The following is a 23,317-nucleotide window of genomic DNA, read 5'->3' on the forward strand; positions in this document are numbered from 1 at the left end:
TAAAACTGCCGCAATATCAAGTTTAGCTCAGTTTTGTCAGTTTTTGCCAGATCAATATTAATCCTGCGATGGACTAGCGACCTGTCCAGGGTGTATCCTGCCTTCCGCCCGATGACTGCTGGGATAGGCTCCAGCACCCCCCCGCGACCCTGACGGAGAAGTGGCTTGGAAAATGGATGGATGGATATTAATGTTGTTTTGTTCCAGCTGGTCTGTAAAGCACCTTAATTTGGCCCATTTAGTTTGGCGAATGGTGTTGGGTTCATTTCTGGCTGATTCCAGGTTGTTTAGTTGTTCTTCTATCACAGCTGCCGACTGAAAAGCCGCTCAGTGGTGATGACAGTTTGGGAATTTAGTGTCGTCTCATCTTCTGAGTCTGACCAAATCGGCTGTCGGTCAAATGGGATCTTAAAAGTATCCATTTTCTGTTTGTGGTAAAGTAAGAAATAAAAACGTTCAAATGGCTTGAGCGTCTCCTACAGCTGTCAAAGTCATTGCTTAGCAACGACGTGTCAATACATTATGTAAATACAATTTAAAGTGGCTAAATAGATAATTAATTATGTAATTACATTTAACATTTTATAGCACAATAACAGTAATAGCTCAAGACCTCTAAACATTAACAACAGAACAGCAAGGCTTGTTAATAGCAGAATAACAGACCTGCAGTTTAAGGTCTTGGTAAGGAAAATCAAGCTATTATTGTTAGAGCTATAAAGGAATTTCTTCAGAACAGTTTTACCAGATAAGTTCTGTCCTATTTATTAGAGCTGACTGCCACCTGTGAAATGTCACAGGCTGCACCCCAAGAGGAAATTAATCTGATGTGACTTGGTGAAGAGAACAGACCCCCTGTGATGTGATTGGTTAGACAAGACCTTTCAGTGGCACACTGCTGGTCACGATCAGGCCGTAATCCACCAGATTAGACACGGCACTGGGATTACTGGGTGATAGGTTTAAAACATTCCCTCTCTATACCTCTCTATCATTCTCTCTCACTCCCCCTCCCTCAGTCTCTCCAACCCTCTCTCGCCCGCTCTCCGCTATGGAATTGTGTTAATGAAAAGTGATTAGTACTCCGCTGGGATTGTTTCAAATAACTAATGATGAGCTCTGCAGAATGCCGGCCTGAATCAATCTGGAGTGGAATGTCTGTTGGGGCGCAGGGAGCATTACAGACAGCGCTTTGCTTCTGTTTGATCTACGACTTTATTAGGATATAACTCCTTCATAACATTCTGGTAAGTTTGCGTATCGCTGCTGTCAGAACAAAACCTTGTATATGACATAATCTGAAAACGCCGGTTGCCTTTTACGTTGTTTGTGAATTTCATGATAAATGGACCAAAAGAAATGGCCCAACGTGACGTGAAAAGATGTCTGGTTCCATTGACTTACATTAAAAGTGAAGTATATTTTTCTTTCTCCTGTAAAGTTACTATTTTGGAGATATGAGATTTTGATCCAACAGCTTTGACATGATTTAACAACTTCTGTTATTGTAGATCTGTTTTGCATGTTACCATTCAAAAGATTAGAATGAGTCCTTTTAATAATATAAAGATATATATAGAAAATGATTCAAATATGATGATAGTTTAATTTACCTAATAAAATGTATTAAATAAGTAAATATATTTTTTATTAATAAAACAAATACAATGTAACCTGTGTTGGTGAACAGAGCTGTAGATGATAACAGCTCCCGTAATAATCAGGAATGATGTTTCAATTTAGTGTAAAAATATATGTATAAAAATGTTTAGTAAATTAAGTAATAAAACAAAAAATTAAAATCTAAAAAGTAATGTTAGTGTTAATTTATTAACTAGTTTTAATAAAAGTGATATGCACAATGCCTCAAACTGGAAAACTGCTGATCAGTGTCAAAGCAGATCACGGCTGAATGCAAATGTTTTGATTTTCTAAGTGAAAATAAGTGAACACAACCTCTTGCACATTTTAATGCACAATTACTGCACAATTGCAGTACAAATTACAACATAAAAGCATAAAGCAACAAATTAAACATAAAACATGGCCTAGACAAAAGTTTTAGTTTTGTTCCAATATGTTAAACAAGAAAGAAAAAAAAAAGTTGGGCCAAAGTTTGTAGAAAAATATTTCCGTGTGTTCCCTGTAAAGGATTATTCTCACTTAGAAAATCAATAAAGCATGTAATTTGATACGGAATAAACTTTTGCATAAAACAGATAACTTGAATAAATTACTGTAAATAGATCATTACTGCATGTTATTTATAATGTAATAGCTTTTTGTTATTGTATGGAAGTATTGAATAAAGATTCCAGAAATACTTTTTGGTGTTCAGTCAATTATTTTTTAAGTTATTACTAAATTATGTCTTCCCAGATGTGAAATCTGATATAATTTTTAGCATTAAAAATGACTTTACTAATGCAGTACCACATTGTCTGAGTATGTCAGTGCTGAACTTGAGTAAGATGTGGAAAATAGGCACAATTATAGATTTCTGCTTTTTGTTTTTCTTCAGGATGTCCCATTCACAACTTTTCTATATGCTGAGGAGTACTGACTGTTAGAGCTGTCATTTGTCAGGCGAGTGGACGCTGCACAGGTTAGCAGCTCTGACTCTCTATAAACTCACACTGCACACAGCATGTATTGATGTTCTGTGAAAATCCTGATTAGAGGCAGCCCACTGTGTCATCCCTGCCTGCTTTGTAGGTTACAGAAAGATTTCAGTCGGCCACCGATAAGAGGATTTTCAGGGGAATTAATGTCATTCCTTTATTACTGTAAGAATGAAATCATATTGATTTAAATGTAGATGAGGCAGGACACATCAGGTCAGAGCAGAGACCTGCGCTGGCCTGCCGGATAGATGTAGACGCTGATAGGGTGATGAATATGCACCTGCACACACACCTGGGTGAAAGGAGTTTAGACACAAAGCATGAACACTGAGACTTACAGTATTAGCTTTAGGCTTTTGCTTTTGCCTTTTTTTAATTTGAGAAAATACACAAACTTTCTGGTCAGTTCTGGTCTGGTGGTCCATTTACACTGATGGATCAGACAGATAGAGGCTGATAAATTGTGCATCAACAGATGGGCTGTGATAAGATAAGATGTCTTTGTTGTCATTGCACAGTGTACAACAAAATTGAGCAGCAATCCAACGGCACTTTACACACAAAATAATTAAACATAAGGCTAAACTATATATGTATATATATAATATAATGTATAGTTTAGCCTTATGTTTAATTATTTTGTGTGTAAAGTGCTGTTGGATTGCTGCTAACAAACAAAATTGTTTTAAAGAGCCCGCATCCTACATTTTTCTGGTATTTTATTTTTTTCCCCTGAGGCCAACTTATAATGTTTTTGTGTCTTTATATACTAAAAACAATCATAATAGATTGTTTACATGATGTATCAACATCCATTAGATTTACACAGGCTGTTTTTTTACTGTGGCTTTAAGACTAGCATATGTAAATGAACATCAGCGTTAATGGGCGGAGCTAAATTGTTGTAGGCTTAATTTTTCGTAACGTTACAATGTTTCGTGGGCCCTTTAATTATTGATTTAATAATAATTAAGGGGCCTACGTCATAGATCTGCCTGATGACCACTGGGATAGGCTCCTGCACCCCCCTGCGACCCTGGAGAAGCGGCTTGGAAAGTGTGTGTGTGTATCATAGAAAAAAAAAGAAACAAAACATAGCCAGTTTTGAGTCTGATTCATATTCTGGAACTGTATGAGTTGCTGAAGGTCTCTGTTTGCACTCACAGGCTGTTTTAGGTCAGGGAATGGCCGAGTGGGTGGAGCTGTACCTCCTTGGCCCCCTGGAGCTCTTCTTGACGGCAGTGGCAGGATCTGGAACCTCTGAGGAGGAGAACTGGCAGCCCTGTATGAGAGCATGAGGCTGATTCTGCTGAGCCTCAGGCTGCTGTGCCTGGCCTGCCTGTGGCCCGTCACCCTGCTTAACAACCACTACCCCAGCCGCAAGAAGAACAAGGACGTACACCTGGAAGAGCACGCCAAGCATAAATATGGAGGGTGAGGGGTCACTCCATGCCATGATTTGCATCCAACATCAGTTTGCTTTGTGCAAAGTAGGGTGGCACAATACATTGTTCATGAGGCTACACCAATAAAACGATGCATTGGATTTCATTGATTCAAATGGGTACATCACTTAACCTTTAAGAAATATATTACATCAACATGATTTTACCTCTCAGTTTACTTTCTTTTAATGAAAATGTAACACATTTATGTGGAAATGATATACAGTGCTGTGCAGATGTCAAAGACCAGTTTCCATTCAAAACGGCATATTAAGTACAAGCTATTCATTTTTCAGCATCAGAAAATAAAGCAGAGATCATATATTTAAGGGAAAATTGCACAAAAGCTTCAACTAAATATAATGGTTTTTTTTCTCTGTATTTAGTGTGTCTCTCTTTGCCTTTTTTACAACTTCCTTTCTTTTCAGGAGTCTCACTTTGCAAAGAAATCTGCAGGGATATTTTCCCACACCTGCAAAGTTCAGTCTTAGAAGTTGGTTGTGTTTTCTGCTTCTTACCACCCAAGCAATCCAAACACATTCAGTGATGATGTGGTCTGGACTGGGGTGGCCAGCCCATTGTTCTTTTCTCATTAAACCCTTAACAATCCAGGTTTATTCCATACAAAGGCATATTATTAACTAACTACAGGCTTTCAGGCAAACTAATGGAGCTACTCTCAGGTTAAAGAAGTGTGTTATGAAACTTTGGTCCAGCCAACCTGATTTTCTCCTCTCTCTCAAGATTAAAGCTTTGAGTGCTGTTCGTCTGAGGGAGGTGGTCTACCAGGTCTTCCAGGTGGTTGTTAGAAGTATTTTTTTTTTGTATGTTTCATTCTTTGTTGAATTAATGTTTAATTTAAAAAGGCACAGTACCGTTTGTATTTGAATCCAGTAAATCAATGCATCTCTAACATATTTGACCAGTCATGTAGTCCTGTAAAGCTAAATAGTTTTGGTCAATCGATAATCAAGTCACAGTGCTGCTTCACTATTTCATTTTCAACATGCTGCAAGGCAAATCACAATCACTTTTTACAGTAATATACAGTCATATGAAGGTTTGACCATGATGGTCAATTTACATGGTCAGTTGTTGTTTTCTAAGTGAAAGTAAGTGCTCTTACTCATCTTCTAGAGGGAACACACTACTGCACATTTCACTGCGCAACTTCAATTCATTTGCTGAGTTTAACAGAAAAAATAATAAATAAAACATAAATTCTGCACAGGCCACATTTTATGCTTTATTTTTCCATTCTGTTAAATTCAGCAACTAAACGGTAATTGTCCAGTAAAATGTGCAGAAGTGTGATCTATCTAGAGGATATGTTCACTTACTTTCACTTAGAAAATCAAAAAGATTTTTGCATGCAACTGTAATCTCAGTATGGTGCAGCCTGACTAAATGAAGCTCTTCACATCAGCTATCGTCAGAGCTGGACTTCAGTAAACCGAAAGACCGAAAACTGAAAATAAGTGGAAAGGATAGACGCAGCTGAACATTGTTTCTGGAGCTTTATTTTGTCTGCTCTGTGTTTGTTTTTTCTCCTGAGGGTTTCAGTGTAGTCTATGCTGTGAAATGTTTGGGTTATCTCCTCTTTTCGAAGTCTCTCATCAGGCAGCAGAGCACATTCTCCTTCTCTGTGCAGCAGCACTGAGATGAGAAAGCGTCTGTAACTGGGCAGTTCGGTTTAGAGAAGGAAGCCCAAGTGCATTTATGAGGAGTTTAACTGCTGTGGCAGTGTTGACGATGTGGTCGAAATGGAAAACGTTTTTGTGACGGTGGTTTTGAGGAGTGCTGTATGATGTGTGACATTGAGCAGTGGGCAGAGTAGCCTTAACCCATACCCAGGTGCTTTTTTGGTGATAAAATACTAAAACACTAAGGTAACTTGTAGTAAAATTCAAAGTAAAGGAGAATAAAAAAAACAAGAAACATAACAACAAGAAACACAAAAATAGCAGCTCAAACAAGCAAATAATACTATTTAACTTATAGTAAAATCCAAAGTAAAAATCTGCTTTCAAAAAAAAAGGTAAACACAAAAATAACACCTAAAAAAACCCTAAAATAACTTTTAGAGGAAATCTCATGGCCTTTTAAATGTTTTTAAATAAAACTCAGAACCACTTTGTGACTCTGTCCTAACAAAAGCAAATAAAGGTTAAATAACAAACTTGACAAACAATACAGTAAACATAGGCAAAAGAAGAGGAAAACAACCACACATTGTAATAAGAGAAACACCAAACATATTGGCATAATATGTAAGTACAATCAAAACTAATTGAGAATCATTACATAGTACTGCCTTCTGGAATATTAGCAATGGTCACTACTTACCATAATGATGACAATTACCATAATGATTAGCAAATTATATATTGCTATGCTGTGGAGAGGCTTAAACCCTCTTACAGGCTTTTCATCATCATATTGCATGCTGTTGCACATGGGAGTGAAACTGCATGAGTCAAATAGTGAAAGGGGGAGGGAAATGCTCTCATTTTTCCAGATTACAGATGTCATGTACAAAAATCCCAACACCAACACTTTGTTTAGACATTCTTTCAAACAAGGCTTTACATGGTGAAACTATCACGGAACTAGTTGAATGTTGTAAGTTGCCCAATAATCCAGCTTGATTGGCTGTTTCCAAAAACACTTTTCACAAAGTTGAGTCACCTGCAACTGTTGCAAATAAGTTTCAAGTGAGTTGCAGGAAGCTGCACATGGTGCAACTCGATCAGTTTAGCGTCAAGTAAGTTTCAAGCAGCTAAAGTTGCATTCAAGTTTCATCATCTAAAGCAAGCCTCACCCTTTTCTTATGACATGTAATGGGACTATAGCTTACTAGCTGTTGTGTCTGTATTTGTAAGTACAGATTTGTTTGAAATAAGTTAACAAGCTCAGATAATACAGTTTTAGCGTTGGTACAGTGAATGGAGTTTTTCTCTGAGATAGATGCCAGAAATAGCTAAATAAAGCCTATGCAAATTCATGATCAGAACATTTAGGACATGTTCAGATCTTTGTTTCCTTGGAAGCTATGCCATGGTTTCTTGTAAGGAAAGTATTACATTACAGTCCTAACAAGTTTTTGATGTTTCTTGTTTCAGATTTTCTGGTTTGGTGACATGACACACCTTATTTCAACTCATACTCATGACATGCATTGTTTCTGAAATATATTTAAGAAGGTGGTGCTCAATATAAAGTTAATGTAATTTAAGGAAAGTAATTTGTTTTAAAAGCCTCTTATCATGGAAAGCAGAATTGTTATTGTTTGGCTATTTTGAACCTAACTTTAAAAAACCTACCTTTCACTCCTCTGACCATGCATTATATATCGCTGCTGTCAGAAGAAAACCTCAAATCACCAAAATGACAACTTTACAGGAGAAGGAAAAAATATGCTTTACTTTTAATGTAAGTCAATGGAACCAGAGTTTTTTCCCAGGTCATTCTGGGCCATTTCTGTTGGTTCATTCATCATGAAATTTACACACATTGTAAAGAACAACAGGCATTTTCTTATTGTCAAAAACTGAAAAATGTCAAAAATGGACGTACAAGATTTTGTTCCAGCAGTAGTGATATATGGAAACTAAGCTGTGAAAACAGCCTGTTTTTGTGATGTCACAAAAACCAACTCATATACATGTACTTGCCTATTCAGCCAACAGCAGTTCAGCCCATCCATTTACACTGAATTTATAAGGAGCATTTTAGCCTGGACTGCTTTTGAATGAGGCACAAAAAATAAAGGGGTGGCCAGTCTGTATAGAGTTAGAGGTAATTCACATGAGTCAGTCTTAAAGGCACAGTAACAAGTTACTCGAAGTGATAAAGAAAGTAATATGAACATTAATTATTACCATTTTTGATGCATAAATTTACACAAATATTACAAGTAAACCTCACAAATACAACACAAGTAAAATGTAGGACATGGGCCCTTTGTCCTTGGCTTTAGTAGGCCTTTTTGTCTTAGCTGCTGGGTTAAACTGTGTAGCGATGTCTCTGTTAGATAAAAAGCCCTTTCACTGAGTCCCTAAAGGATTTCCAGCCTGATTGCTCCATATGAACTGCATTATGTTGGGTTTGCAGTAAAACACACTCTGAGGAAACTCGCTTCAGAAAAGGCGCTGTTTGTTTACCGCTGACCTTCAGCTGCTATCGTAGTCGAGTCTATTTTCAGGTTCACTCTCCCTCTTCGCTTCATCTCCTGGGAGAGATGCTTCCTTACTGCCTTTCAGAGAGCTTCTAGAATTCACTTCACTTTCACAGCCTGGTTGAGTCATGATCACTGCTGAACTGCAAGCTCTTTTCTTTATTCCCAGGAAAACTCACGCAACTGCTGTGTAATAACCTGGACAATTTAGATGCCACTGTTGCCAAGCAGATGTCTTGGGGAAATTTTTTATAATGAAGTTCATTCTCAACACTGTCTACATGTGAAATCTAATTAGGCTTTTAGTCATTTGACACCTGACATAAGAATCTATAAGAATGACAGTGGGCCTGTACTGATAGCATGTATTGTTTTTACATGGCATATTGTAGCTGTTGTAAGAAAAGAAAAAGTTGTCCTACACTTTATGCCATATTTTATTTTGTTCTCCTTGAGGTGCACTTATAACATTTGTGTGGTTTTATGTACCAAACATGGTCACAATTTATTTTACCTGACTATTTTCCAACCTCTCTTTATCCCTTAGAATTAAAGTAGCTGTTTTTGTTACTGCGCCTTTAAGTCTGACATATATAAATTAGCTTTGTTCTGATTGGCCATCCTGTATTGCATCTAATTCAAAAAGTAAGTGATACTTTTTTGATCCCACAACCAGGGAAATGCCACCTCCGCATTTAACCCATCCATGAAGTGAAACACCACATACACAACTAGTGAACACACACTTGCCCAGAGCGGTGGGCAGCCCTATCCACCGTGCCCGGGGTGCAGTTGGGGGTTAGGTGTCTTGCTCAAGGACACCTCAGTCACAGACTGTCAGCCCTGTGGATCGAACCGGCAACCTTCCGGTCACAGGGCCAGTTCCCTAACCTCCAGCCCACGACTGCCCCTAAGTAGTCCAGGTTATAACACTCCTCATAATTTTAGTGTGAATGGGGGGGCTAAACTGGTGTCGGCTGAAAATGGGAATATATGTAAATGAGTTGTGTTATAAGTGGCCTGTGTGGACTGAGGAGTAAAGAGTACGGTTAAATCTCATTTATTTCAAAAACGTGAGAAAAATAGAATTTTCTTGATTTGGGCCCTTTAATGTATGTTAAAGTAATGAGATTTAATCGCTGATCATTTCTATTGGTTCATTCATCATGAAATGTCCACACAGACATTTTTAAAAATAAAGGTTCCTAAATAGTTTTATTGGCAAACTTGGTGTCAAACTTAGAGGTTGGGCTTTAGTTTGGAAAATAAATATCAAAACTAAAAAAAAAAAACATGACTACTAATTTCTGCCAACCCCTTTATGGGGTTTCCAATAGTATGTTAGTAGCATGCCAATGCTGGCGTAAACTCTCTCTGGCATAAATGAATGCTAACATCTGCTAGCACATCTATGGGATTTCTAGTGGTAAGATAATACTGTTGTACTTCTTTGTCAGATTAAACATGGACATTTGGAAGATTATTTAGAAGTTGTAACAGACATTAAGATATTTTATGTAGTGGTTTTACAGTGACTCAATCTGGGTGGTCTGGGTCATCTGAGAGCAAAGAGCTCTCGCACAGAGCTCTCACCACTGTTATCAATCTCTAATCACTAAATGAAACCTGGTTAAGCTCAAAAAGCTGGTTCTCTTTTGCATCTGTATTTTTAAGAGTGCATTGTAAAGGGCAGTTGGTCTTTCCAGTAGTGTAAAACACACTGGGATTAATGCCTGTTCTTTTTGAACGCTGATGTTATTTTCTTTCATGTTTAGCCGGATTGACCACAAGGTCAAGAAGCAGGACAGCACAAAGTCTCTCCTCATCAAGACTGAGCAGCTGCTGAGGATCGAGGAACATGACTTTGCCATGCGGCCTGGCTTTGGAGGTTTGAACATACTGCAGTTCCTTTAACTTTTCCCATTGCATGTGCTTTGGTGCTAAAGCTGATTCTGTAAGATATAAAAAGGTTCCTTGCACTTACATCTCATTTGGAGATGGCAGAGATCTTCAAATCTGGACCTTTAATCCAGTTTCCAGTCCTGTATTTTGTAATGACTTGTAGTTAAGTGAAATGGTACTGACTGACCAAATAGTACCGGTGTTTACAAAATCCAGGACCAGAAACTGGATTCGGAGTCTGGATTTGAAGACCTCTGCCCTGTGGCATTGACCAACGGTCACTTTTTTACACCTTTGTTTTTTTCATGTCTTGTGTTGCCTTTTTATGGGGCCGCAATGAAGTGGTGAATACTATGTCAGGGTGTAGAGGGGTGATTAGATTCCATCCAAAAATTCACAGATGACCCAGATTGAGAGCCTCACAGAGCAGACAAAGGCCACCACACTCACAGATGTACTTTGGAGAATATTAATCTGGATTACTGTTCAGGTCCATCAAAACAGATGCAGGAATTTGGGCTCAGGTTAGAGAGAATTCGGGAGAGATCTCTAAATACACGCACTCACACACTGTGTTAGAATATTCCCAGCACATCTTTGTGATGATGACAGCCAAAGTGCCACTGCTGTCACGCACTGTTCCCATAACATTTGAATGTGAACCCCATGATATTTGAATACTTATTTTTATAGTAAGAGAGACTGTCAGTCTTTTCTCTCGTTCCCTCTCCTTTTATATATATATATATATATATATATATATATATATATATATATATATATATATATATATATGTATATGTATGTATGCAGCACATTGGAAAAATGAATGATACAAAAAGTGATGCTTGTGCAAAAGGTATGGCACATTTTATATTTTATGTTTTATATTTTCTCCAATATGTAAAACTAAAATAAAAATGCATTAAAAGTTGAAAGAAATCCATATTTAAGCATGTTCTCTGTAGAGGATATGTTAATCATCAAAAGATCAAAATCTAATTTGATCAGGAGTGTTTAAACTTTCGCAAATAACTCTGTGTATGTATAATTTCAATAAAAATTCTATTAAATTATTATTAATCAAAGGGATAAGTATGTATTTGCTCAGAAAATACTAATTTTAGAAATACAAATAACAGTAAGTGGTGATTTTATGTATGTTAATTTAACCATTTCCAAAGTATTACTTGTAGGTATCACACAATACAAATCCATAATAATTCATGTAACTTCTTACTGTTTTATGTGTCTATTCTATTGATATATGTTGTTTTTATGAGCAAAGCCACACTTACTGCCAAGATAAATTGCATTAAACAATGTGTGTGTGCGATTGTGTTCGTGGGTAAAAAGACTTTAAACTTCAGAGAAGTTAAACGGCTTAAAGGCGTACGATTCAGTAACTACAGGGACTTTTTTAATATATATATATTTCAGAATTTAATATTTAACTTTGACATGTACAGTAGATCTAATCTGCATTTTCAGTGGGCCCTTGGCTCCTGAGGGGCCCTAATCAGCTGCTTACCTTTACCTAGTACAAAGACCATCCCTGCAGATTTTGTTCAGTAATATAACAGTGTCATGTTATCATTATCATTAACTGTCATGACAAAATCATATTGTTTGATGTCATGACTTAGCAAAAATTGTCATGTACATAATGTCAAATATTTATATTGGTCGTGACAGTGAAGGTAATAATGGTAACATGATACTGTCGTGTTACCCAAGATAATATGCCAACTTTTATTTATGGCATGGTTATGTCAGTGTTATTTATTTATTTATTTTTTAATTCTTTATTTTGAGAGACGGTCACATCTCCACATTTAACCACCTTCCGGGTCAATTTTGTCTCTTAATACCTTTTTTTTTTTTACATTTTTAAAACAATCAACAATCTACAATTAAAGAAAAAAGAAGAAAATAAATTTAAAATTTAATTTAAATTTAAATTAGAATAAATAAATAAAAAAACACAACAGTCAACTGTATACATTCAGTCAAGGAGCAATAAACAGACAGTATCACGAGTGGGTTCGTGATTTATCAATTTGGTACAGCAATATAGTATCACAAATGGTAGTTCTTACTCATTGGATACTATAAATGTGGTCGTAAAGGTTTTATATTAGTAACCCACTTCGACCAAGACTTAACAAATTTATTCATTTTTTCCATAATATGTATTTCATTCACTAGATCTATCCAGCTGTCGATTATAGGAGGCTTGGGAGTACACCAGCACCTTTTTATATTCATTTTACAAGCAGATATTAAAACCACAAACAAATATTTATCTGGCCCTTCCCACTTCCAATTCCCCAGGTACAGAACTTCAAATTGAAAGGGTATTTCTGCGCAGAATATCTCCATCAGTGCTTTATGAACCTCCAACCAGTAACTTTGTATTACTTAACACTATGTCAGTGTTACATAGCAGGGTTCAATTAACAGTTTATTTGAGAACTACCTACATAGGGATTACATGACACATGCATAAGTACTAAATAACATACACTGGAAGCAATGTTTGACCAGCTCATGCTAGTAACTGCAAGATGATATAAAACGTTCTATGAAGGAAACAGCACTGTGTTGACATAAGAGATCTTAAACTAAAGTGACAGACATTCGTTCCATTTATAACACTATTATGAAGAATCCTTCCCAAATAATGGACCTCCTAGTTTAAGAGTTTATATCGTTTATATGTACATGAAAAAGTACAGTTCACATATGTCAACATAATGTCATTTACTTCAGCTTATGATGTGATTCCTTTCATGAGCTGTTCACAGGTGTTGCTTTATACATATCCTTACGTAGGTAGCCTTCAAAGTGTTACTAATTAAAGTTAATAGCAATCAACATTGTAATCAATTGACAATCCAAACTGTGACACTCTTCTTAAGAAAGATGTTCTTATTTTAATTTAAATACCATCTTTGTTCTTTAAACACATTTACATCACCTTTGGCTTGTCTCATAAGTTCCTTTTAAAGCAGTCCACATCTCCTCCAGTCATGTTAAATCAGGGAAGTTTGCATCTTAATTGAATGCACTGTGGCTGAGACTCAGATAATTAAGTTCTGTGCCAATTTCAAGCCATAAGATTCCCACTGGAACGCCCTCTGGCCACCAGGTCTAAATATACAAATACACACACCCCACTGTTACCATTACCGCAACCTCAAACTCAGCAAGTCCATCCCTCCCAACCACTGCCAGACATCTACAACAGCACCACTGCCTGTTTGCTGTTACTGTCTAGAACGGTTCCTAAACATATGGAGCATGAATTGTTATGCATGCATAGGCCACATACCAATCACTGGCATTATCACCGTTATTTACGGGATCTGAGACAAAGTGTCACGTCTTCCTGGGTCTAAACTCCAGCCTGTGGTGAATGGGAGAGGAGAGGCGGAAGCAGAGATGTTAACTGGTTTGAGGTTTCTCTTTTTTAGGATCTGTGGTTCTTCTCTGAAAATATTAGAGTTCTGCCGGGTGCTTTAATCAAGGAGCTCTCAGTCAGCACTTTTTTCATTTTTCGTTGACACTCCTCAGAATAGTGTTCATTCTTGAAAGACAAAGGCCCAGATTTTGAGGGGGTTCTTCAGTTTGACGGGGTAACATGTCACATCACAAAGGGGAATGCGTTCATTTTCTCTTTAGTTAAGCGGTTAAGTTGGAAACAAAGCCATTCAGTGTAGTTTGATGTAAAGTGCTTTGTTCTAGAGAAACTTATAAGTGATACTTTTTTAATTCCACCTCCGCATTTAACCCATCCCGTGAAGTGAAACACCACATACACACACACTAGGGGGCAGTGAGCACACTTGGCCAGAGCGGTGGGCAGCCCTATCCACGGTGCCCGGGGAGCAGTTGGGGGTTAGGTGTCTTGCTCAAGGACACCTCAGTCATGGACTGTCGGCACTGGGGATCAAACCGGCAACCATTCCGGTCACAGGACCAGTTCCCTAACCCCCAGCCCACGACTGCCCAAGTCAGTTCTTCACTGAGGTGGTGATAGGAACCAGACATCTGAGTTTAATGCCTCTGAAAGAGTTTAATGCCTATAAAAGCTCCCTCACTGAAACTTCTTACATGAAGTTGTTACAGTTGTTCCTGTTGGCGAAGACATTGTTTTTCAACAGTTTTGAATGAAGGTCTTGCTGGAGGAGTGCATGCAGGGCCTTATTTTGTAAGGCAGATTTTTTTAGATTTATCACTGTTTTACCGTTATCAGGATCACAGTTTAAAGACTGACCTGAAAAGACATATATGTATAAGTACTTATAAAAAAGACACATCTACATTTATTGCTCATTTTGGATAGTATATTAAGTGACTATATATGTGTTCTAGACATCACGACCCCTGGTTCCCATCATGACCACTGTAAAAAAAGTGTAAGTTGCTCTACAGTTTAAAATTTCACAATGTCTTTCACAGAATTTCACAATATGGCAGGTCATTTCTTTTACTGTGTAAACACAAGCTGGTTCTTTCCCCAAGTCTTTGCTGTTAAAGCAGTATGTTCTACCATGCTTTCTTTTGTGCTCTGAAGGTTCTGCCATTCCTGTAGGCATAGACGTGCAGGTGGAGAGTTTGGACAGCATCTCAGAGGTCAACATGGTAAATTAGAGATATCTGCATTCCACTCGAACACTGTATGTCACTTTTTTATACAGCAGCATCAGGGATTTTAGATTAATTTCCAGTTAAACTAGGCATTAAGTATGTTTTATTGATGGAAAATGTGCTATACCTGGTTCTATATAGAACCTTTCTGAAAAAATATATAAACCCAAATGGGTTTTTCTGTTGTTACAAGTTTGACATTGTAACAATGAAAGAACTTTTTTGGGTGGTATAAAAAACCATTAACAGCACATTCTCCAATGATCTGAAGAACCCCGTCATGATGCAAAGAACCCCCTAATCATGCAAAGGCTTCTTTGAGTGTTCATGGTTCTATATAGAATCATTTTCTTTACTAAAGAACCCTTGAAGAAACATCTTTTTTAAGAGTGTAGATCTTCCCTCAGATGCACATTGTTGTATTTACGTTCATTTCTAAGCTTCATTCTTGCAGGCTTTGCCATTTTCTCTGTTGCTGAGTTTGGTTCTAAACTCACTAGACATTACATTGTCTAATTTAAACCAGCATAAGTTAAATCAACACCAGTAAATCGTGTTAAATGGCCATTAGTGAGTTGAGCTGGAAATGTAATAGCACATTAAGTTCAATTCAAGTAAATTATGTGGGATCAAGAAAATAATTACTCTCGAAAGGTTCAAGTAAAGAATGATTGTTTTGTTACTGTTACTTTATACAAAATTCCACCTTTAGCATTTTAAGCTTTAAGTGTGTGTCCTTATTAGATTGTGTTCACTGTTGGTCACCTACAGGACTTCACTATGACCCTCTACCTGCGACACTACTGGAAGGACGAGCGGCTGGCTTTCCCCTCTGGAAACAACTTGAGCCGCACCTTCGACGCCCGACTGGTGAAGAAGATCTGGGTGCCAGACGTTTTCTTTGTCCATTCAAAGCGTTCCTTCATACACGACACCACCATGGAGAACATCATGTTGAGGGTCTATCCTGATGGCAACATCCTCTACAGTGTCAGGTGTCTTCTCGTACGGGTTGTGTGCATATGGGGGTGATGGGCTTGCTTTGGATTTTGTTGTTGAACACAGAATTTGTCTCCTGGTGCAGGATAACAGTGACCGCTCTGTGCACCATGGACTTCAGCAGTTTTCCTCTGGACACCCAAAACTGCTCTTTGGAGCTGGAGAGCTGTGAGTCGAAGACAAAGTTGAAGCTAGTCTTTGAATAGAAAAGGCAACCGAATCACATAATATAGTATTGGTCACATTACAAATGCATGCATTCACTTACCCTTTGCTTACAGTCCATGCACAGTCCACACTGTTTGGTAAGTGTCTGAGTTGGGCTTTTCTGTTGTCCTGCAGATGCTTACAATGAGAATGACCTCATGCTGTACTGGAAGAACGGGAACGACTCTCTCAGAACAGATGAGATTGTTCTCTCACAGTTCTTCATTGAACAGTTTAACCCATCCAGTGGACTGGCCTTCTACAGCAGCACAGGTACTGAGCTTTCAGCCGCACCCCCCCCGGGTGTCATTTGTCTTTGTGGCTGGTCATGTTTCCTCTCTGTTTCTGCGTAGACGGCCAACACACTTGAATTGACTGGTCTTTTTCCCTCTGTTCCTGTCAGGCTGGTATAACAGGCTGTACATCAACTTCATCCTCAGGAGACATGTTTTCTTCTTCATGCTGCAGACCTACTTCCCCACAATGCTGATGGTCGTCCTCTCCTGGGTGTCCTTCTGGATTGACAGACGGGCCGTACCTGCCCGCGTCTCACTTGGTAAACATGTGCATATGCACTTCTTATTTAATATCCAGTCAGAACAGCCATTAAGCACAAGTTAGTCACTTTAGGAGTCATTTCTGAGAGGATTAGATCACTTAATCCACTTGCATAAGGAAGGAGAAATCTATAGAAAATAAGGAGAAAAAAACAGGAGATAAACAAATTATTAAAAGATGGGACTCATAGCAACTACGCAAGACTGGAAGACAACCAAAACTGCCCCTTCACATAAATAGTACCTTCATCTTTGAGAGAGAGAGAGGAGAAAATCAAGCTGTTTCAGATCTGAAAACATCCACAGGTGTTTCTGTCCGTCCTTCCACTGTGGGAAGACCACTCAGTGCTGTGGGTCTGAAGGGATTTGTAGCTGTTAAAAAAAGTCATTATTGAGAAAATAGAAAAAAACAAAGACTTACAAATTAATCAAAGAAGGTACTGGAGTCCAGTCCTCAACATCACTGACTATATTGGGTTACTTGGATTGCAAAAAGCAGAAAATGCAACCAACTTCTAAGACTGAACTTTGGTTAATCAGAAAATACTCCAGAGATCAGCGTGAAGAAAGAAAATATTCATATTGGTAGGATTTAACAATTTGATAGATTTTTGTAAGTTAAAGTGCTTGGCACCGGCCTCATTGTCATACATGTGGAAAAAATCTCCCTGTAGATTCATTAAAAAGCTACATTAAATGCACAATCAATAGTGAAATAATTATGTTTATTTGTTGATGCGTCTGCATCATTTTCTGTTAAATATATGGCATGTTTTCAGTTTTTTTCCCTAATGCTGTTTATTAAATTATTGCAAACTCAGAAAGAAAGCACTCTCAGGGGTATTTAAACCATTCTAAAAAGGTAGACTTCCCCACAGTTTTGACAGGCACGCACGCACACACACACACACACACACACGCACACACACACACACGCGCACACACACACACACACACACACACACACACACACACACTCAAGCTGTGGTGCAGTCAGTGTATCAGAGCTCTAGTGTTCCTCGGTGACTTTCCACTGCGTTTCCACTGCAGCTGGCCATGGGTTATATTGAGATTGGACCTGCTCTTTCATTGCATAACAGCTGCTGCCTTTCCCAGCGTTATTTAAACCCACCTGGGTGCTCTCACTGAAACCAGCAGTACAGTTACTGCACTACACTACTGCACAACACTGCTCCAGTAATATTACTTAACCCTTAAATTCAAAGGCCTCTTCATCGTCTCTTTAATCTCATAGCTACGTATCTTTGGGAAAATTGGGAGTGAATCCTAACATATTTTGTTTTTGCTAAATGATTTTAAATTATTTGAGCAAGATTACTATTTGTAATTTAAATGAAATTTAATTTATTATTGATTGCTTCAAATAAAAGTGTAAACTTTGTTTGATGCACGTACCATTTATGAACAATTCAGTGGAAATTGGTTTGAATTTTTTCCCCCACTAGTAAGGGTGGTCATCATTATATGGGACATTTCTTGTATGTGTAAGCAACAATATTGTCTGACCAGACACGTCATTAACTATGCCTCATGTTTCTCCTGTCATTGTCCATTTTATCAGCCACATGTACCACTTATCTAATAGGTGCACTTTGTAGTTCTACAATTATAGCCTGTAGTGAATCTCTGTGTGTACTTTGTTAGTCCCTCTTGACCCAGTTCTTCAATGGTCAGGACTCCACAGGACCAACAGTGAGCAGGTATTATTTGGGTGGTGGACCTTTCCTAGCACATTCTTGGGTGGGTATGGACTCTCAGTGTTTATGTTGAAGTCTTAGTTGTAACCGAGTGTTTAAAACTAACCCTGCTGTGTGGAGGCTGTACTTTTGCTTGGCTAATTCATGCTGAGTTGTTTATATGTGCCAAAACAGTTCTATCCAACTCATTAATCAGTTACAAAAATCAGTAAAAAAAAAAGATTAAGTTAAGTTGGGGCGACACAGTGGCACTGTTGCAAATGGGTTCCAATCCCCAGCTGGGCAACCAGGGCCTCCTCAGTATGGGGCTTGCATGCTCTCCCCGAGTCTGCGTGGGTTTCATGGTCCAAAAACATGCAGTCAGATGATGCTAAATTGCCCCTAGGTGTGAGGGTGTGTGTAAATGTGTGTGTCTGCCCTGTGATGGACTGGCAACCTGTCCAGGGTGTTTCCTGCCTTCTGCCTAATGAGTTGGGATTGGTTCCAGTATCCTCTGTGTCCCATGAGGATAATTGGCTTAGAAAAAGTGTGTGTGTTTAAGTTAATACTATTTATAATGTATACTAATTCATAGTACAACTTAATTATAATGTATAATTTAGACTGTATATAATATTGTGTATTATATATATATATATGTGTGTGTATGTGTGTGTGTGTGTGTGTGTGTTAAGTAATATAACTTATAGTATAATATATTGTCATTCATTTATAACACTCAATATAAAAAAGCCATTTATATATATTTAATGTATATTTAAAAATAAAAAACAAAAGCATCAACTTGTTCATTGTTAGTGATATAAGCAGTTGGCTTATAAATCTAAAATCTAAAATCTAACTTAATTAAAATATATTACATCTAAATCTTTTATGTGGTGTTTTACACCAGGAATCACCACGGTGTTGACCATGTCCACCATCATAACGGGCGTATCAACATCCATGCCCCAGGTGTCCTATGTGAAAGCAGTGGACATTTACTTGTGGGCCAGCTTCCTGTTTGTCTTCCTGTCGGTCATCGAGTACGCTGCAGTCAATTACTTCACCACCATGGAAGAGATGAAGAAATTGAAGAACGGAAAGGTCAGTCAGGGGTCAGATATTAAGGGGATTAAGAGGATAGAAGCTATTCGTGTTTCATTTATGCCATTGACTGAAATTACAAGTGAATGAAATTGGTAATACATTGACTGGCTACTTTACTAGGAACACCTGCCTCATACTTCCACTCACTGACCACTTTATTATGAACACCCGCCTTGTCATTGCACTTACTGGCCACTTTATTAGAAACCCCTATTTTGTACTCCTACCTCACTGGCCACTTTGTGAAGTCCACTAATCATATAGGACTCTTCATAGATGTAAAGTAACAGATTATGTCCTAACTGTTGCTGTGCAATTTGTCAGCCATCCTGAACTCCATAACTCATCATTGGTCAGTTTCTGACCACAGCACTGTTGCCGTGGGCTATGGTGGCATGGTAAAGTGTGTGGTGCTGGTGTGAGTTTTATCAGGTACAGCGGTGGTGCTGCTGTTTGATGTGTTGGTGTCAATGTTAGACTAAGAATAGTCCACCACCCAAACAAACCCAGACATCTAGACTAGTTGATGGCCTACACAGATCAACAGATGGGCTACAGTCTCGAACTGGACACTAGCAAGGTGGAGCTACAGTGTTATTGATTCTAATAAAGTGGCCAGGTAGCGTACCTTGAAGCCTAAATATGGGCACTGATGATATTGAAATGTCTCCCCCTGCTGATCGTATGACTGGCTTATGTCCTCCTTGATTTAAATATGTACATAATTTCCACATAAATAAAATATGTTACATCAATACAATTCTTGCCAGCGGTGGGTTAACTGACACAATTGCATTGCATTGCATGACATGTTTAATTTCTGTGGTAACTATGCACACATTTGGTTTAATAGATCACTTTTTCTTCAGTGTAAAAGAAAACATTTTTCTTATTATTGCTTAACTGCCTTTCTCAAACTCAAAAAAATGAACCAGCAGCACTTTTTGGCTCACAGATATGTTGACACATTTAAAGTAAGTATATTTTCATTTTTAAGTCAAACAGCTCCCTTCTGTAACAACAGCTAAAGCCGATTCCTTTATATTGACAGAAGGAAGTGTTAAAGGGGAATTCTGTTGATTTTCCAATATTTGTATGCATAACTCAACAATCAAGATGTAAACAAAGTCATTTAGAGTGATTTGATGTGAAAGTGTTCATTATAGAGAAACTTACTGACTTGGATTTTTTACAGCGATGGTGACAGGAAACGGGTTGCAATACTCACAATGCAGATCTAACAACAGATAAACCTATTGTCATATGAGTTTTTATATGTATTGTTAATGATGGTAAAATAGTGGTCAATGTGAAAAAATTTTTTTTATTTTATTTTCTTTGGGGACTATTTTGCCTCATAACATTTACATTTATGGCATTTGGCTGACGCTCTTATCCAGAGCGACTTACAATTCAGTCATTGTACACAGGTGGCAGTGTTAGGAGGCGGTGCACAGAAGGCAGTGTTAGGAGGCAGTGTTAGGAGTCTTGCCCAAGGACTCTTATTGTTGTAGTGTAGGGTGTTTATTCAAGCAGGGGAGTGAACCCCAGTCTACAACATAGAAGGCAGAGGTGTTACCCACTACACTATACCAACCACTACAACATTCTACTGTGAGGGAGCTTTTGGAGACAATAAACTCTTCAGACGTCTGGTTCCTATCACCACCACTGTGGACAATTCTGACTCTGTAAGCTTCTCTATCCACTTTACATTTAATGATTTATTTATGCAGAAATCTGTCAAAATCAATGGAATTTCCATCTTAAGTTCATACAGAGATATTTTAAGTCTAATATAGAGCTCCTCTTCATTCAGCTATCAGAATTTGATGCATCTCAGGCCATGGCTTTCGATGGCTGCTTCCATGACACAGATGTAGAGCTGAGCCCCTACCCACCGTTGGCTGACCTCAGCATGGACCAGCAGGTGTCCTCACAAAGCTCCACAGTGCCTGACCCCCCTCCGGTGCTGGGCACACGGCTGCGGCGCTCGCGGCCACTGCGTTACCGTCTCCAGCTGCTCATGAGCAACAGCTACATCATCGACTCCTACTCCAGAATCCTGTTTCCTCTGGCCTACGTCCTCTTCAACATCATCTACTGGAGCATCTACACTTGAGCCTGGAACAGAACGTTGTACTTCGCACTGCCTTTGTGTACAGCAGGCCAAAGACTGATCAGGCCAGTCTAGATACTACTGTTTCTTGAAAATGAATTGTTTTTGTTGGTGTATCAGTGTGGCTGCCTCATATTGATGAGCTTAACACTGAGTCACTGCTCATTAATTTACCTATTTTATATCCAGGGCTGGGTAACAGGGCGATGTAATCAAATATTCTCGATGACTGATGAGTAACCTGATGATGGTGCTTCAAAGACAATCACTGCCGTTTTGAGAAGTGATAGAAAACTAGCTTTAAACAACTTGCTGAATAACTTTCTTTCTTGAATAACTTAACTTGCTGAATAAATTTCACTTTTACTGTTAAGCAGTGGATTATTACAGGATGTCAAGAAGCTGTTAGAGTAAATTTCTCATGATTTCTCAAATTTTATCTGTGGAACATTCTCAGCATTTTCCACACAGCTGATGATCCAGGTGAGTTCATACTTTATGACTTCATACAGGCATCTGTAGCTGAATTCCAAAGCACTTACTCTATAACAATGGAGGAAAATATATACTTAAGCAACAGAACACGAGAGGGAGTGTGTTGTCACGAAATAACATCACGGCTGTGATTTGGTCACGGAAAGTGTCGTAGATCACCACAGCTGTGATGTTATTTGCAATAACGCATGACCTCTATTGTTTTTATACAACAGTTAAATAAATAAAGTAAGAAATTAATATACCGGGCTGTGAATGCGGCATTTAATATGTTTTAATGGCAGCAATTTCTTCTGAATATATATAGTTCCTTAAGAAGCAGCTTGCACAGTCTGCTGTAAGCCTCACCTTTTGAAGTACAGACTAATTCATAAAACTGCCTCAATATCAAGTTTAGCTCAGTCATTTTTCACTTGATCAATGTTAATGCTGTTTTGTTCCAGCCAGTCTGTAAAGCATCTTATAGCCCATTTAGTTTGGTGAATGGTGTTGGGTTCATTTCTGGCTGATTCCAGGTTGTTTAGCTGTTCCTCTGTCACAGCTGCCGATTGAAAAGCTGCTCAGTGGTGACGACAGTTTGGGAATTTATTTTGGGAATTTAGTGTAGACTTGTCTTCAGAGTCTGACCAAATCAGCTGTCAGTCAAATCTTAAAAGTATCCATTCTCTGTTTCTGGCAAAGTAAGAAGTAAAAACGTTCAAATGGCTTGAGCGTCTCCTCCAGCTGACTGTATGTGCGATTATACTGAGAAGCAACTGATAAATAGTCAGTAACTCTAAACTCACAGCACTTATATGGTAGGTGTTTTTCAGAAAGTAGCCAATGAGGCACAAGACTTCAAACTCAGTGCATGTTAATAGAATTATGTGATGTCTACATAGAGAAATAATGCAAAATCAGGATTTGCTGGGAAGTGCATTAATAATATTGATATTAATATAAACTCATCAAGCCAAAATATGGATCATGTAGGTCATATTAGGATTTTGGGTTACTATTTTCATTTATGCAATTTACAATATTTGGTACATATTTGACCCAATTTAATCAATGACTTTAATATCTTTTTACAATTGTATTACCCACATTTTCACTCTCCTTCTTTCACACAAAGCTGCCAAGCTGGGAAGGCACATGCCTTAGCCTTCAAAGACTCTAGCACATGCTTCCTTGGAGACATATGAAGTGCCGTCTTTTTGAACTACTGACACAACACTATTGAACAGCTCTACATGCTTGGAGGAGAACATTATCCACCAGTTCACTTACAACAGCTAAAAGACTCCTATTTAGGCTAACATCGTGCTTGTCCTCATAAAAGGAGACAGTCTT

At 38.2% G+C, this 23,317-nt stretch overlaps 1 protein-coding gene across 1 annotated transcript; it reads left to right on the forward strand.

The window, feature by feature from the left end:
* The first annotated feature begins 3,900 nt into the window (after positions 1-3,900).
* On the forward strand, positions 3,901-21,493 carry LOC108439743 (gamma-aminobutyric acid receptor subunit rho-3). Its single transcript, XM_017718307.1, has 9 exons — positions 3,901-4,058; positions 10,022-10,134; positions 14,728-14,795; positions 15,573-15,796; positions 15,886-15,968; positions 16,143-16,280; positions 16,411-16,563; positions 19,175-19,368; positions 21,191-21,493. The coding sequence occupies exons 1-9, from the start codon at positions 3,919-3,921 to the stop codon at positions 21,491-21,493; spliced, it is 1,416 nt and encodes a 471-aa protein (XP_017573796.1). The 5' UTR covers positions 3,901-3,918.
* The last annotated feature ends 1,824 nt before the right edge of the window (positions 21,494-23,317 follow it).

The sequence above is a fragment of the Pygocentrus nattereri genome, chromosome 24 (assembly GCF_015220715.1).
Source record: "Pygocentrus nattereri isolate fPygNat1 chromosome 24, fPygNat1.pri, whole genome shotgun sequence".
In the NCBI taxonomy this organism is placed as follows: Eukaryota; Metazoa; Chordata; class Actinopteri; order Characiformes; family Serrasalmidae; genus Pygocentrus; species Pygocentrus nattereri.